Here is a 17,704-nt window from a genome sequence, read left to right as displayed (position 1 = left end):
CTTAGAACCACTGTATAACGCATTAAGACACACAGGATAATATGTGTTTTTGTTAGCATCCAATAAAAAACCATTTCTATGTAAAGTACAGCTCTAGGTTTCTGTGACCCCTGGTATTTGAAAGAGATGAATAGTTGCATAACAGTGACAAGTATGCAAGGAAGGAAGGGTCATTCTGTTGCAGTAATCAGTTTTACAGGTTATATCGTTTGTTTCACCAAATCTTCTGCATCAGCACATTAAAAATAGAACTATTATCTTAGAGAGCAAAGGTGAGAGCCCTCTCTGTGACATCTAACTGTTAAATACTTAAGTTCACATGGCACAATGTTTCGAAACTTATAAACAGAATATTTATAAACAAGTATTAATGGGAATATTTCCTCCCATGGTGCTATGTGCAGTTAACTGTGGTGAAAACAAACTTAACTGCAAATTTCTTAAGGGAATAAATTAAATAATAAAAATTCTACAAATAAAAATTTGCAGATATTTGGAAAAATGACAAAATGTTCCTTTTTAAAGATAATTTATTTGGTTTAATTGTTTTCTGTGCATTAGCTACAGCCTTCATTGGTCATTACCCACTGGGTTTTACATGAAAGGTATTCCTTTTTTTTTTTTAATTCGAATGTAATGTTTGTTTGATGCATGACTAAAAAATGTACCCTCTGATCTCCGTTTTACCAGAAACAGGTCAGAATTATCAGAGGCTCAGTCATTCAGTCATCACCTGCATTCAGGCTGCACAGTAAACATCCAGGTATTATACTGTTGGACTGAAAGGCCAAGCAGAAACATAAAAACTCCACATTGCCTTAGAAACCAACATTCAGTCACTATTCTGCCGTGATACAATGTTTATAACATGATTGAACTTTCTTATTTTAATTGACTAAATATATTGTTTCTATTTTAAAATATCCGTTTTGGGTAAGCTATCATAATCTTGTCCATTATTTTTTTTTGATGATATTTAACAACATTTTGGCTTCTCGTTATTTTTTCCTTTGGACCGACAGCAGATATAGGTGACTCGGTTAAAATGAAGAGGACACTAATTTTCCTTCTTGGTGAGTATATATTTTATCACCAAACCTAAATCTGATACGAAAGGGGTCATGACCACTTTTAATGGTAAAATATTTTCATTTCAAAATCATATATTAGGAACCTCCTTGGTTTGGACTGCCGCAGGCTGGACATATCATTATTCCAGCAAGATAATGAACTGGACCTTGGCCCGACAGTGGTGCCAGACCAGTTTCACAGACATGGTGGTCATCCAAAGCCAGGAGGAGAATGACTATCTGGTCTCTAAGCTGCCCAATAGAAATAGGAGTCCATATTATTGGATTGGAATAACTAAAAAGCACAAGAATGAAACTTGGACCTGGATTGGGAATAACAGCACATGGATAGGTGAGCATTCCTGGGCTGCAAACGAGCCCAACAACAACCACAGCACAGAGTTTTGTGTGGAGATCTATGTGAACACGGGTGAAAACAGAGGAAAATGGAATGATGAGAAATGTGCCAATCGAAAATATCCTGTTTGTTACAAAGGTAAGTAGAGCCGGTCGTCTTGGAAGGATGTCATAGTTTCAGGAGGGGGAGAGGTTCTTTCAATGCAGCATCATTTCCTTGACAGCACAATGCAATGAAACTTCATGTGTGAGAGGAAGATGCCATGAGACCATTGAAAACACAACCTGCCTCTGTGAACCTGGCTTTGAGGGCGACAGGTGCCAAACAGGTGAGGAGAGAGAGCTCCAAGCCTCACAATAAGTTCTGCTTTATTTTAAGGATATAATTGACATTTTCAGACCAAAATTATGCTAAAACCATCCTCGTGTGCTCAGATATTGGTCAGATTGAAGCAGTTTTTGGCTGCTGCGATTTTACCATTTTCAATATCGAAGGTGGCAAAAATCTAGTTTCAAAATTGCAACTCTGCTAGCTGGCTCACCCCTCTCCTTATTGCCTTTATCTAGTGTTCTTATTCTCCATCTCATAGCCTAGTCCCATAAGGACTGTACTACTATTGTTGTACTGTGTATCAACTTATTGGTCACTGTGATGACCAATAAGCTTGTGTTTTGTACATTATTCACATCCTATATCTTCTGAAGGTACTTAACAATTGAAATCTGGTATTCTTCAGAGTCTCCAAGTTTCCAGTCGGTTTATGATCTTGTCAGGTTTGCCCTTTGTCCTGACTGACAAACAAAACCTTGTCTCCCATGTCCTGAAATCTAGCACAGTCAGCAAGGTCTGCCAAACAATGGTATATTTATATCACAATACAAACTTGCATTTCAGGACCTTTCACTCTTTCCATCAGCAAATTATCCTCTATGTAGTTCACTGTTGGTGCACTCCAGAACATCAATCAGGATTTTTTGACTGTCTTTTAAGTTGGTCACCATAAACCTCACATCTGTTTCCTTTGCATCCTGAAGCCATGCTAAGAACATTCAAAATAGTCTTCAAAATACTTACATCAGCATGTGCTTTTAAACTTTCCTTTTTCACAGTGCAGAGTAAAGACAAGCCAATATATATGTGCATCCTGAGTAAACTTGAACTTGTTTTGCACCCCCAGCTGTGGAATGCCCTCCTCTGCCTGATCCTGAAAATGGATACCATAGCTGCTCCGCAGGAAACCTAACATTCAACACCACCTGTCAGTTTAAATGCTACCCGGGCTTCCTGGTCAACGGCTCGTCGTCCGTTACCTGTGCGATTACTGGGCTATGGAGCGGCCCGAGGCCGACATGCACAAGTAACTGACTGTTACATAAGAAGTTCTTGTTGTAAAGTGTATTTGAGATTGATATGGGTTGGGGGTTTTTAATATTCTACTTTGAACTAATTACTTACATTATTACAATGCTTGGTACCAGTAGCAGTAGTCGTTGTTGTATTTTAAATTGTTAACAATCTTGTAGTCACACTTTATTAGTATTGTATGGGTACTGTACGTCTGATTTTTTCCCCCCTCAGGTTACAAACAGACTCTGCTGGCCATAGTTGGGTGTGGAGCCGCATGTGCCCTCTGCTGCGTCTGTTTTTGCTGGTTGAAACATCGAAAAAGTCAGTCATTTCTTCATGCACACTTATATAGATGCACTGCAGAATTATGGATTGATATTGCTCTCTCTAATTCTTACAGGAAAGAAACTTTCCCAAATAAGGTCAGTGTTGAAATATCCAAAGCAAATCTACCCATTAATGCACTGTCAATTTTTGAAAAATTATTTAACTAAAATCTTAGTTGTTTAAAAAGCCCTTTAACCTGAAATGCTGAAATTCCTTCTGTAACTGTTATTCAAGGTTCCTGTCATTTTATTTTTCACAGGCAGCCTGACGAAGCTGCTGGTCCATTCAGTGAGGTCCAGGGATGAAGGGGGAATGGAACTTCATCCATGTCTTCATTACGTAGATGTATAATGACCTAAATATTACCAGTACATTGTCATTAAATCAAAATAAACAACCAATGGCTGTGCAGGCTATATATCAGGACAGTTAGTTCCCTAACGTTTTGCCTTATATACTGCATCTTGATTCGTCATATTGGTTTGTAGCCCAGTAAGAAGTTCATTTGTGGGAGGTATTATAATTTCTAAAAAATGTCTAGCATCAGAATGTCATTCCTGTGTTTTCTTCCTGAAAGCTAAAATTAATGAAATAAAATCAAATAAAGTGAATAGTGAGATCTTGTTGTTGTCTTTACGTGTGAGAGAGTGTTAGTGTGTTATGGATGGTAAAGTGTTACACCTTCTACAACGTACAGCCAAAGCAATATGATAGCATGGCCCTTGACTCAAGTCTATGAAGAAGAAAAAAATATTTCGTTATTGATGATGATGATGATATTTCGTAATGTGTCGTTATTGATGATGGGCAAATAGGGATTATTACTACGATAATAATGTGTGGCTGACGACCGACCAAATGGTAGTAATGGACATGTTTAATATCAATGCATGTATTGTTCTACATTTGAATCCACTGGTCTTATTGTAGCATGTCATGCTGTGAAGAGGGTGAGCAAACATTGTCATTCTATATATTTTAACCAGCCTAAACAGGCAAAATTGATTTAAAAAATTGTGTTGCTTTCCTCTAGCAACCCTATTCAAACCTTTGCTTGATTTGGGGAAAAAGATTCTCACAGCCGTTTCCATCCCTGTAGGTTCAGTTGTTTCAACTTTACCGCCTTATCCGGAATGAACCTGGCTTTAAGTTGGTAGACGAGTAATTGCTACTTTGGAAATCTAGTGGTTTCTTCTACTGCCCTGCTCTTCTTTGTCAAGGCAGGGCTTCTGGATATCAAAAACATCCGCATGTTATTGTTTCATTTGTCAGTGTTAGAATGAAGTATATATCATTTCCTGTCATAGCTGAGCTGTGTCCGGTTTTGAACCACACCAATGTTGTTGCGGTTAGCATGAACCACCCTGTCAGGTCAGGTGGGATGATGACTGTGGGTAGGACCAGATGCATTATGACCAGACTGACAGACCATGAACAAGTGGTTTGAATTTGAATACAAAAACAAACTGAACATGAACAAATCTAATAATTTATTGTTCATAATTTTTTAAGTCCTGTATGAAAATGTGCTTGTGAAATAGCTTTCACTCATTTCCTTCTTGTGAAACTTTCATTTCTTAATAGACTAACCGCCCTTCTTACTAATACTTAGCAAAAGTGTAGTCACGTCCTGTCCAGGCAGCACAGCAGAACATAATCCAGCCATAACTGTTATCACTTCATTTCACACTCATTTATGCCGGCATTCAGAAAGCAACATTGTAATTTTAAGTGGCTGAGTCATTTCTGCTTCCCTTGACTGTAAATCATGTCAGCACACATATTCACCTACGAGCGCCGCGCTCAGGTTCTGTTTATTCAAGCAGATCATAGGACCTGAGAGGACTATTGGTATCAATGCTGAATCGCAGTGAAAGATTGCTTCCATACTTTGTTTCCTGTTGACATTAAGAACCTCTTGATCACCTTTACTTTACAGTGTACGACGTGCCCAACAGCAACACACTTGCCTGCTTGGCCAATGGAGCACATCTACATCTAAATGCATAGATGGATTTCAGGGTCTCCTGAAAACAAATTCCTGAAATTCCGTCTGAGAGCTCCACCTGCTGTAATGAACAAATTTAAATACCCCTGTCCATGTCTCCAAGAAATGCTGGAACTCTCTGGGCGTATACAGCTATGTCTCGATATGCACATTGCAATGTGAAGAAGGTTTTGATCTGATTGGCACAAAAAGCAAAGCGTGTCTTTCACGGGAAAACAGGAGTCATGTGCTTCCCGTCTGCAAAAGGTATTACCACAGATGACTAAGCACTGACATTTAAGCATAAGATAAATTCAGAATAAATAAAGCAGAGTCTGTTCTTATTGCTTTTTCATCTTGAATTAATTTTGATTTTGTATATGTGATGTGTACATAATTGGTCTCTTCCTAATGCCTGTATTTCCTCGAGTCAATCCAATAATTTTAAAAATCAATAAATCCAATCATCTTCAGAGCTACCTGCCATGATCATAGGGGTTTGTTGAGTTTGTCCTCCTCTAATTGGAACTTTCTATAAATTAATCAGCTTTATCTGTGTCTTACTTGCCATGTGTAGATTAGGTACATCACTTTGTCAGCGCAAAAAAAATTACCTGCATCATATTAAGTCATTTTTTTACTTGTATAATTTCACCACATTGTGTTCTACAAACTTGTTGTTGGTCTCTGCTTTTGTGTTCCTCTTCTAGTAAAGAAACAAAAAAATGTCTATGATATGTTTAACCCTCTCTGTGCTTCATGAAGAGCTTAGTTTTGACATTTGGTGTAGATGAACTTGTGATGAGTCCCCCCCCCAAAAAAAATCGGACAACTGACAGAAAGAAAATCCTACTGCCTTGGTAACACATGATTTTACTGTAAAGATGCACTTATATGGCCTTCGTCTGAGTGCTCAGGATTTGGGGTTTTTTGTCTTCATATATTTATGAAGTTCATAATCAAGCACTGACTATATCATCAACTTGTCATGTCTTTAATCAGCAGTAAGGTCTGAAAGGAAAACCCCTTTTGCCATTTTGATTCTGTAAATAGGTTTCTTTTGGTGTGTGGCTGATGACCATAATTTTGTCTTCACTATCTGTAGCACACCCGTGCCCCCTGCTGGCCAAGACCCCACATCAAGGCAGGAGCAACTGTAACGACCATATTCTCCTTTTAGCTGTGGTTCCCATGGTGACTGAAACTGCAAAGAGAGTTTTGTACTTGGGAGGAAGATGAATTATGATGTGCAACAACACACGCCAAGGGAGTCAGGATCTAGTCTGATTGCCTAGCATTATCTTAAATGGACTATCTTACAGTCCATTATACAAACAGACAATCTATTTAAGTAATCACACATGTAACCGATGTCTGAGAATTGCCCTCATCCTTGGATGAACTTCAGCTTCGGCTCCCAGCGTCTTCTCACCAATAAAAAGGGATTTTCCCTGAATGACACAGAGATGCTGTTTTGCCTTGACATTCCATCAGTGCACTATAATATGGTGCAGTATGGGCCTAAAACACACATTTCCCCTTTAGAACCCATATTATGGGGTTCATTGGGGAAGTGAGAGAAAAACTCTAAGAATTCTAACTGGTCACAAACTGTTAGTTTATCACATTTAGTGACCAATGAGCTCTTGTTGCATAATGCTGCTAAGTTGTGCAATTAATTTCCTGTAGGGGATCATTCCAGTATAAAATGATCCATTATTTAGAATAAGTATGAAATATATACCTGATTACTTGACATATCTACTGTATATCTGTGTATCTATGCCGAGAATATACCTGCAGACTGTAAACTTGTGCTGCATTGGCCGATGGTGTATCCTCAGCAGTGTGGTGTGCATCTGTCATGGTACTGCAACAGCATGAAGCCAATTATAGCAGTTAAAAGACAGAGGGTTTGTAGCCTGTGGTTGGCAAGAGTAGCGCAATAAATAACTGAACTGTTGACAAGAAACTGTTTGGCTACCATCACAATAATAATGAGGTTATTGGTACCTGCTGTGACCGTATGATCACAGTTTGATTATTTTTTTCTTCCCATCCATTGCTGCTGGCAACCATACATGCATGCTAACAAAAGGCCCTCCAGGTAACCACCTTGGCTTTCTTCCTGATATTTAAATCTGGATTTTCACCCTTTATCTGCCTCTAAAAAGATACAAGGAAATGCGTTATTGGACTTTTGTCCAGCACATCCCACAACAGATGCGCCTCCACACGGGCACATGCCAGCGTTTAGAACAGATACAGACACAGATACAAAGGCAGACACAAAGAAACACATACTCAGTACCCTCTGCTGCACACTTCTTTTGCTCTGGTTGGCAGTAACATACCACGGTGACAGACAGTTAGATTGTTCCTGACCATTGACTTGCGCTTTCTGCTCTGCAAGGTCTGATTTCATAGTGGGAAACATGAGATGTGTCCAGGAGAGAGTTCATGACTGGGGCAAGGGGGAACTCCATACAGTGGAGCTTCATATCTCTGTGTCACCCTGGGCATTCTCCCCTGACACAGCTTTCAGCCCCTCCGTTGTCTGGAGCCCCCTCCCTGGGTTGTTCTCATCCTCTCTCTTCATTGGTGCATTCCAGCTGGGCATGATGCCTGGGTGGTCCCCCCCCACTCCCCTGAAGCCTTTACTACTGAAGGAAGGAAAAGGCAGAAAAATGCAGCGAGGGCCTTTGACCGTGAGGAGCACAATGTGAGCGTTGATGATGGCGGCTTGGATGTGACGCTTACCTGCCACTGACCCATACAGCTGTCATAGCTCAGTATTTTACAATCTGATGATCCACCCAAGAGTCATGGGAGGACACGTCGCTGACCCGTCACCTAGATTGGACCGATAAGGACTGAAGATGGACTGACCTGCTTCTAAACCCATCTTCATAATAACCCCCTCCTGAACCGCACACTATATGCTAAAAAATGCACGTTATCGTACTGTACCATATTTATTAATAACTGTTGATTCATTCAGGATAAACAGCTTACACATATCATGAGAATAAATACAAATACACACCATACCTGCTATTTACATTACTAGATGCAAATATAATCTCATAATCTAAAATTCAAATGTATTGAAAGAGGTCTGATAGTATTGTGCGTACGTGGGAGCCTGTGTTGTACAGTGGCAACGTAAAGCATAGGAGGATGCAGTTTGATTACACTTATATAGAGATGCCTGTGGAATCACATTACATTATAACCACATCCTCTCAGTGGTAATTGGTGATCACATTGTACAAGGAACAGAAGGATAAATGACGAGTCTGGAAAGCGTCTCACTGAGTTTGATCTCCACCCTCAGGAGGTGAAGTAAGAGTCCTGCATGGAGTAGAGGCGATCAATCGGTGTGAGTAGAGACGAGTTACCCAGGGACAGGCAGTGACTGTCAGCCATATGGCAATAGGGGTCTCTGTCCATGTCATCGTACAGACCCTTGAAACCTGAAAAAAAATTACTGGTCAGTTGATATTCAGCTGTAATCTGATTACTGGTCATTTTAAGTTCAGTAATTAGGAGCACTGGTCAAAATTTGTTGAGTTGTCCTCATGGTCCTTTTGGGTCGGGCTTGAAATTTACATATCCTACATACTGTAGTCATTGACTTAAACAAAATCCGTACAAGAACTACAGGTACACACTTGTGAAAAATTTGTAATGTTCCACTCTGCTGTAACTGTGTCACAGATCATATTTAATTATTCTGTAATATTATATTTTAAGGTACTACTTTCCATCAATCTGTCCACCCACTATATACAGTAACACACAATCTTATTTTAGGCCTATGACACAAACTGAATGCACCTTTGGGGCAGCAGTAGCTCCACTAAGTCCACTATGTCTTGGACTGCAGACCAAAAGTCACCGGTTCAAGACCCTAATGGGCCAAAACATCTGGAGTGTGAGCTAACAGTGGGAAGTGCTGGCTCACCCACTGAGCACTGCCGAGGTGCCCCTGAGCAAACCCCCCACCCCCCCAAGCTGCTCACCTGGGGCAGACCATGTAGTAGCTGGCCGTCACTCTTACTTCCCACTGTATATAAAATTGCATGCCTACAGGTGTGTGTGTGTGTGTGTGTGTGTGTGTGTGTGTGTGTGTGTGTGTTTGTTTAAGGGGCACATATATATGCATGTTCAAAAATACATATACTGTATATAGTAAGAATGTATAGATAATTTCTGCAAGAGGAACAATAAAGTGTATTTTTTCTACCTCTACTTCTACCATGACACAGAAGTACTACAGTATTTGACTTCAGTTTTCAGTTTTTTAAAATTATGAGCATAATTTTAAAATTATTTTAACCACTGAGTAATATTTTGCTATGTCTGTGACATTTTTGCCATAAACCTTGCATTTGGTATAGACCTAATTTTTCAAACAGTATTAATCATAGTAGCTTTGTAAAGTGATGCAACCTTCCATCACGTTCTGACTGCATGGAGGTCCTTACCGTAGGGGTGCATGTGGTCCCCCGGCATCTGAGGTGGGGTCAGGCCCTGTCTGAAAGGGTCCATGTCGTAGTCCTGTTCAAGTGTGGTGAGTCCCATCTGCTGTTGCTCTTGTTCAGTGTGGGTGTAGGAGGACCCCAGGCGCTCCATCTCAGAGGTCATACTGCCATGGGGGGGCGCTGTGGGGAAAAGAGGACCCACAGGTGGTGTTGGTCACTGATGATGATCCTTACAAGTTTCCAAGCAATGTTTTCTGCTGTGCACTAACTTTAAGTCACTGCCTTTATCATCTTCAAACTCATTTTTCTTGTTTTAAAATTTTGCATACCTGCCTAGGTAAACCCGAGAATTTGTTTTTCCATAGAAACTTTATTCACTAAAAGATATTTGGGGGGGGGGGCTCACTTCACATCTGAAAAAATGTTTGCCATTATCTTAAGGCAATCATAAGGCAGCTTTTTGTAAAGGAGTTTAACATTTCTAAGGAAGACGTACAACTTTATGCAAAGCATATATCATATAGAAGTCAAAAGGCACTTATTAAAACAACAGTCTGATACCTGGGTGATGTGCTTGGTGCTCACATTGCTCCTGAGTCTGCTGCTGACATTCCTCCTGTTGTTGCTGCTGCTGCTGTCTCCTGGCCAGTTTCTTCATCTAAAAAGTTTCACCAGCAGATATAAAACAGTCCTAATGAAAAATACTCCCCTCACTCCAAAGTCCATCTGCTACCCACGCATCCATGTGTTTTAACATTGAGGTAAAGAACATCTCTCAGTGGTGGAGGCATGCCACACATGCAGCCACTTTGTGAGGAAATATGGGGTTTAATCTACGACGATCTCACAGTAAGATGTCATCAGTTTTCTGTATGAAGAGATAACCAGGCTGATTTCCACTCTGGCACACACACACAGTGCAGAAAGAGTGATTTTATTAGATGTGTGTGTGTGTGTGTGTGTGTGTGTGTGTGTGTGTGTGTGTGTGTGTGTGTGTGTGTGTGTGTGTGTGTGTGTGTGTGTGTGTGTGTGTGTGTGTGTGTGTGTGTGTGTGTGTGTGTGTGTGTGTGTGTGTGTGTGTGTGTACTTTGAATTACTTTGGCTCTCTGATTCTGGAACCAGACCTGGACAACCCGGACGCTCAGGCCAGTCTCTGCTGCCAAGGTCTCCCTTACCTTGGATCAGGATTCAGGTGGACGGAGAAAGTAAGAAAGGAGAAAGTTAGAAAGGAGTGGTTAAAAAAAATTACAGAAAAAATGGAAAAAGACAGACAGAGGAGGTCACCTTGAAGATAAGAAAAAGCCACATCAAAGAAGGACAACAGGACATTTATTGTTTTAAAGAAATATATTCTTTTGCAGTAAATCCAAAGCACATCAGATCCTCTGCTCAGCTGCAGTATACAGAAGATTGTTGAAAACTTAGAAAGGACTTAGTTAGAAGGCCAAAGTCAAAACATCTGAAGGTTTAACTATTTTAAAATAGCAAAGCAACTAAATTTAACGAAATATAACACACAACGAAAACGTGGATTTCTGAGTTTGGGCTATGTGTGATGTCTAGTTTTTTTAATCTAAAGAATACACAATCAGAATGCTGATGGAGACCAGCAACATTTTTGCTCTCTCTCTCTGTCGCCCTTTATGAGAGCAAAATCTGTGACTGCGAGTAAATGTCCAATGTGGATCAGAGGCTCTGAAGAGGAGCGTAGGCCTGTTCAGAACCACACACTGCCGCTGAACACAGAACAAACACTCTACCTTACGACAAGGCTTGGAAGAGACCTCAAAGGAAGCTTTAAATGTCCTTCTTTGTTGAGTTGTCAAAATAGTGCGTGGCCTTTTGGGACGTTTGCTCTCCAGGTCTTCCGATCTCATACGTTTGCCTGAAACCCTACCAGGTTCTTCTTCCTCCTCTTCCTCTTCTACTTCATCATCACTTTTACCTTGAGATGTGAAAGAAAAGCATTTAATAACATAGTATTCACATACATAAGAAAAAGGTTGAGATGCAGATTTGATGTTATCAATGCATCATTTATTGATTTTGAGATTTTCAATTGTACAATTAATTTATTTTACTGCTTTCACAGTCTTGATCTCCCATCATGTTTTTTGACAAGCTGGAGTTGCTAAAATTGAGGACGTGAATTTCTCAAGAGCCAGACTGAAAATTATCTACCCGTCACAATTCAGACATAGCCATAAATATTTAAAATAAATAACAGCGATATATTACTACTGTTGTTTGATGTGGAGATAAATGGAAAAACCTATACCCTAATGTTTTCACATATATATTGATAGTTGTAAAAAGAAAAAATAAATACAGCATGTTAACACTTCCCAAAGAGAAAAGGATGAGGAAAAATAAAATGTAAAAATATAAAATATCAATACAAAATAGTAGTTTATAAAGGAAGCAACTGTACTACTACCCACACACCTGTGTCAGAGGAGGTGGGGCTGACCAAACACTGGTGGTAGTCGTCTCTGGCACACAGGAGTTGTCCCTCCCTGAGAACACAACGGTCTCCAGTCTGCAGGCAGCAGGAACAAATGCTGCAGGTGAAGCAGCGCAGGTGGAACACGCTGGATCCTGTTCGCATCACGAGCTCTGCTGGAGAAATGGTCTCAGCACAGCCCCCACAGCGCACCGCAAACAGACTGGAAAGAGGGACACGAGGGCGGGGGGAAGGAAATGGCAAGAAATTGTGTTTGAGTCCAGTAAATAAAAAGGATTAAAGCTTTTTGTTTGACTGGAGAGCACTTGAGTACATAAGCTGGGACACTTGAGGACCCCTCATACCACAGAAAGAAGGAGTTCCATGAGAAAAAGGAATGCTTAGTTGACGTGGGGAATGTTGCTGAGTCGAGCTGTCACTCAATACAAGTGGCAACCTGACTTCTCCCCTCTTCTTCTCCTCCCTTGTCCGACCACTCAGACACATACCCTTAGCGTGGCGGGTGTGCATCTTAGCGCCTGGCAACCAGCACTGGTGGCTTAGCCTCAGAGACTGTTGCCTTGGCTCCGGCTGCCATGTCCGAGGCTGTGCTCCTGGGGAGGCTGGAGAAAAGCTCTCGGCAGGCCATGGCTCCAGGCAGAGGGGGGAATCAGATCTCCCAGTGGGAATGGCTGAGCTGCCGGTCTCATGAATTATCTGTGGAATTATCCCTAAGTCTGCTTAACCAGTGCGGGACAAAGACAGAGCCAGCCCACAAGCAGCAGGACCATTGTCCGCTGGCTGACACCGCAGCTTTTTGGGTCTGTCACGCAGGATGATGCGTCATCATTCTGGAGCTGGTGTTTGTCTCCAGACCCGACTGGGTCACCAGACCAGTCAGCCTGGAGGCATGAGAAAGTGACAGTTTTGGTTTTTTTTCCCCCCAACCTTTTTGTCTTCACCTCAAAATGTTTAGAATGGACTATAAGGAGAGTTGAGAAGCTGCATGTCATCGATTCAATTCAGTTCTTGCTTTCAAACAGAAGCATCAAGAAAATATGTAACCTGTGAGGTCTTCCTCAAAGTGATCAATTCACTTAGTCACTGATAAATGGATGGACGTTTGTATTTATCTTTTTTGCTAACATGGGTGGACAATACCTCAGAAAAACATTTTAATTTGCACATGATTTAATCTATTTTTGTGTTTGTTGCATACATTTTATAGTTTCAGTGAAAAGATCTGTCATATGCTCTTTGAAATAAAGTGACCTCCTAAAAAAAAATAATTATGAAACACAAAACTGCTTTTTTCTTTCTAGTTTGTGTTGTGGCACCTAAAGATGAACATAAGCACAAATACTGTGCATTTAGTGATACAAACTGAAGATTTTTCTCTAAATTCAAGTCAGCGTCCAATGCAAAATAAAACAGTATTTTGCACTTTTAAACAAAAAAACACTCGGCATGTATGCAGAACATACAGGTTTAGACCCGCCGCCCCCTCCCCGTCAAATGGTGACACAACATCCTGAAGCTGAACATTACTGAATCCTCTCACTGTTGCTGTGGGGTCACTTGGGAAACAGTAAAGCCCATCCCCAGCATCTCAAGAGGGTCAGTCAGGCTGCTTGACCCATGAGAATCATCTGCCCCATGGCCCTACTGGTCTGAGCCTTAAGGCCAAAATACCCTCTGTGGTACGTGCACTTCTATGGCAACACAAAGTTTATATAACATTTTCAACGGCTGTATGCCAAAGACAAATACTTGAATGATTCTGTGATGCAGCAGAGTTCTTTATTTGAAGTCAATATGATGCTGATGTCGAATGCCAGTGGACTTAAAACTATGGGCATTAGTGGTGGGAGACCTTTCATGTTTTTAGAATTGCTTTTCCATTACGGGCCTCGTCCACTTCCTCAGATTATACCCAGTAAGCTTAGGCTTTGTTAAAGCGACGATAAGAATCCCTCCATCACCTACACAGCAGCTCAAAGTGTTTAATATTTCAGTCTCTTGCTGACACGATCGGCCCAGAAGTCCTGCCAGGAGAGCGGGAACTCAGTCACGCTGGATTTAGGCATAGAAATTAGCAACAAGATCATTACAGAGAAATAAGTCACCAAAATCCTGCATTACTCCACAGGGACTTGGTCAAATGCTTTTAGTGTAGATACGCTATAAAATAAGAATGTTGAGTAGAAAGCATTCAGAGAAAACCACTCTGAAGTCGTCCCCCCTCATTGTTTCTTGTCTTCCTTCAGCGCTGACCTTTGGTGGATGGGCAAACAGACTGCTGGTCTGGTGGACCTGCAGAGAGACAGATCCTGTTTCTGGATCAGGTTAACCTGGATCCTTTGCTGAATGCAAACACACCAGCAGACGGCATGTATCAGATACAGATCTGCGGGTCAAGTGCATCGCTGGTCACACCGCTGATCAACCAATCTGATGTCCAGTCCAGCCGCCCACCGAACCGTTCAGCCCAACTAAATCTACTGACAGCATAACCAACCCAAACATCAACGGGTCAGACTGGAGTCTGCCTTCTCCTTTGTTGCATGATGCTCTGGCGTGGTGTTGTGTACTTTGATATGATGTTTTTAATAATACTGGATTAAACCTTACTTTTCCTGACTGGTAGGATTTGTTTGTTTTGATTTGCTTTGTTTTCTTCTTATAATATAAAATACACAATGAATTTGGGATGGGGAGAAATGACTTGGAAAAAAAAACCCAATTATTGCCATGTTTAGGGAATTGGAAAGATTCTATTTACATTATTGCCTTTCAGTTTTCATAAATACACTAAAGCCAGTGGTCTGACTGATTTAGCAAAGGGAAAAGCAAAACAAGATTCAGATTCACGGTACCTGATAAGAGACACATGTTGTCACAGTGTGGAATAACTGCCTTTTAGATACTGGCCTCACATTTTGGATCAAACAAAGAGAAGGGAGTGGAACACAGTTTGAAGTGTGAGAAGACACTGGCACAGTTTTAAAGATCCTCTTTGTGGACAAAAGTGGGGCTCGTGTATGAGAGCCATAACCCCAGACAGCATGAGTGGGGAGGTGGAGACGAAAGATCTCGGAGGAAGAGCTCTGGCACAAGGCTTCCTGCTAATTGGTCAGGTCAGATATCTCACGGTCGGCTGGGCGTTGCCCCATCTCTCGACACGGGGGCTGCTGTGAGCGGAGCTTTCCAGATGCCACGGCACATAACGCCAGGGCTCATGGAGCGCACTGTCCCGCAAAATAAGTTCACACCAGCTTCACCATCTCTCTAGCAGGGATGCACCAGACCAGACATATGGCTTCACTCTCCTAATTACCTCAGTTCATCCTTTGTCTCTGCCATTCAGCCAACTGCTATCGTCTACATTAATCAACAACAAATTGTATTTATCAAAACATAGAACATATTTGGAGTCTCTGCTCTCAAAGTCAAACCAGCGTCCTACTCCACCGCAGTGAGCTGTGGCTGACTGACGGATGGACCAGAACACTTCTCGCTTCCCTGACTGCTTGGCAGAACAACCGTCACCTAATTGTTCAGAAATAATGTCAGCCGCTGCCTGCTAACGTGTGCAAATTTTCTTTTGGCTTTTGTTGAGGTGAGGAAGAATGAGGGGATGAGGCCCTGGCAGTGGACAGGCAAGAGGGAGTTGGGGTGATGATGATGATGATGATGATGGTCGGAGTCTTTTCTTGAGGGGAGTGCCTCATAGACGAGACCATATGTTGTCCCCAGCTTGCAGTTGCCACGCCAATGGGCCTTGGAATTTTAACACATTTTGACAATGTGTCAGTTGAGCTCTACCCCTGATTGTGTGTGATTGTGCGCTTGTGAAGGTGTGACTGTGTGCTTTTGTGTATGTTTGTGTGTCGTTGTGTGTATATACACACTAGATGCAATGGAGTTTCACATTCCAATTCTCTCGCCACCCCTTCTTCCAGCAGTCACCTTGTTCTCTTAGTGCACTGTGCCAACTTCCTTGGAAGTCAACTTACACCACATACACAGGTACACACACACACACACACACACACACACACACACACACACACACACACACACACACACACACACACACACACACACACACACACACACACACACACACACACATATTTTATCAAGGTCAGTCAAGGTCAGATGTGGAAAAAGGTTCCGTTGTAAAAATTGACTAAATAATATAAGCATTTCTTTTTATTTTAAGCTGAAATAAATAAGGTAAAAATAAATTAAGCTTGAAATATGTTGGCCCATATATTTAGGAATCCACAAGTAAGACACCACTGGATGGTTTTCTATTAAAGTAACATAAACTGTACGTGTTTGGGTTGGCCACAATATCAGATTTCACACATTTATAAGAAAAATTCTTAACAGTGAAAATTTTGTTTTTAAAAAATGTCAAATCCATATACGTCACATTTTTGTTTTGTCCTGTTTTCTCGTATATTTGTCTTTTGTTTGTTTGTTTTTTAAACTAAATTTAATTAAGAGCAAACTTTGAACTCAGGCAAGCAGCGCACCATTTTATGAATGTACAGTAGTTAATCATATAAAGTTACTGAGTGGAAGGTTAGCCGGATGAAGAGATGAACAAAGAGGACTAACAGCTATAAGGAGGATTAGTAACACATCATAATAATATTAACACAATATTAATACTTTATTTTTTATATTATGGTTGATACTTGGTACTTTTATTTGTGATATGTGCATAAGTAAACGCTACAACGACACGATACCTGGACAAGGCCAACAAAATGCTCCATAATATAGAATAAGATATAATAAAAATAAATAATATGTATAGAGCCTATATAAACTGTAATCCTGTCAACAAAAAATTAGGCCCAAAAAATAAAATGTACCTGAATATTACAGGCCTATAGGTTTAGCAGGAATCTGTAAGCAAATCGCATCTTTAATAATATCCAGTCGCATTTTCAAGCATCTCATTTGAACTTTTTCTCTTGAACAAACAGCGGTGAATACTATGAGATGAGAACTCACTCAGCATAGTCCCTCTTGCAGTAAAGTTTGTGGTCCCGCAGGAAGCATGAGTTCTCCAGCGCGTCACCGCACGCCGCGCACCGCACGCACTCCTCATGCCAGAGGCCGTCAGAGACCCGCAGCAGGAACCGGTCTCTGATCGGCCGGTGGCACCCGGCGCACACAGTCCTCCGATCCATGTCTGCAACGACGGGAAAGGTCTTTTAATGAAGATAACGAGACGTTTGATGGAGGATCCACATCAAGTTTTAGTGAGAATTAATAGTTTAGCGTGTGCTTTGTTAATTATAAAATGTCTTTTCTGTAGAGGGAGATCAATTATTGCAGCTGATGTTTAAATTTAATGAGTAAATATTTCAAGTGACCACATAAGCGGTCACTTTAAATGAAAAAACAGATGTTTCTATTTAAATCTCGGTAAATCAGGGTGCGTGATGTGGTCCAGTCATGTCATCCAGGCTCTGATTCAACCCTGCGTCTGTAAACACTGTGAAACATGTCCATCAAAGTTAACCCCACAAGGTTCTGTAAAAGAGCATTTAAAGACAAGTTAAAGAAGCTCACCTGTAAAAACGCTTTCAGGCAAAAGTAATTCTGGTTTTCATATCCTTCTCACAGCATCTCCAGCGCTCACCGTCCTGCTGCAACTTTATG

The 17,704-nt window shown here is 41.0% G+C and overlaps 2 protein-coding genes across 2 annotated transcripts; one reads left to right on the top strand and one right to left on the bottom strand.

Moving 5' to 3' along the window:
* The first annotated feature begins 738 nt into the window (after positions 1–738).
* Positions 739–3,721, top strand: LOC137599011 (L-selectin-like). The gene is made up of 8 exons (XM_068319637.1): positions 739–763; positions 1,023–1,073; positions 1,171–1,566; positions 1,652–1,756; positions 2,606–2,785; positions 3,007–3,096; positions 3,176–3,197; positions 3,362–3,721. The coding sequence occupies exons 2-8, from the start codon at positions 1,046–1,048 to the stop codon at positions 3,405–3,407; spliced, it is 867 nt and encodes a 288-aa protein (XP_068175738.1). The 5' UTR covers positions 739–763; positions 1,023–1,045; the 3' UTR covers positions 3,408–3,721.
* A 4,330-nt stretch (positions 3,722–8,051) lies between these two features.
* On the bottom strand, positions 8,052–17,244 carry lmx1a (LIM homeobox transcription factor 1, alpha). The gene is made up of 7 exons (XM_068320131.1): positions 17,051–17,244; positions 12,022–12,242; positions 11,337–11,521; positions 10,674–10,751; positions 10,138–10,234; positions 9,580–9,756; positions 8,052–8,565 (listed from the first exon to the last, which is right to left on the bottom strand). The coding sequence occupies exons 1-7, from the start codon at positions 17,227–17,229 to the stop codon at positions 8,423–8,425; spliced, it is 1,080 nt and encodes a 359-aa protein (XP_068176232.1). The 5' UTR covers positions 17,230–17,244; the 3' UTR covers positions 8,052–8,422.
* Positions 17,245–17,704: the final 460 nt, after the last annotated feature.

The sequence above is a fragment of the Antennarius striatus genome, chromosome 7 (genome assembly GCF_040054535.1).
Source record: "Antennarius striatus isolate MH-2024 chromosome 7, ASM4005453v1, whole genome shotgun sequence".
Classification (NCBI taxonomy): Eukaryota; Metazoa; Chordata; class Actinopteri; order Lophiiformes; family Antennariidae; genus Antennarius; species Antennarius striatus.
Note: the sequence above shows the minus strand (reverse complement) of the source record. Positions and strands in the feature narration are given on the sequence as shown.

Bases quoted from the DNA above. Each gene is read 5' to 3' on its own strand.
- LOC137599011 (XM_068319637.1), top strand. From the start codon at position 1,046: ATGAAGAGGACACTAATTTTCCTTCTTG. The intron at 1,074-1,170 runs GTGAGTATATAT...ATCATATATTAG, and splicing joins GACACTAATTTTCCTTCTTG to GAACCTCCTTGGTTTGGACT. The intron at 1,567-1,651 runs GTAAGTAGAGCC...TTTCCTTGACAG, and splicing joins ATATCCTGTTTGTTACAAAG to CACAATGCAATGAAACTTCA.
- lmx1a (XM_068320131.1), bottom strand. From the start codon at position 17,229: ATGGATCGGAGGACTGTGTGCGCCGGGTGCCACCGGCCGATCAGAGAC. The intron at 10,752-11,336 runs GTAGAGTGTTTG...TCCTGATCCAAG, and splicing joins CTTCCAAGCCTTGTCGTAAG to GTAAGGGAGACCTTGGCAGC. The intron at 10,235-10,673 runs GTAATTCAAAGT...GAAACTTTTTAG, and splicing joins TCCAGAATCAGAGAGCCAAA to ATGAAGAAACTGGCCAGGAG.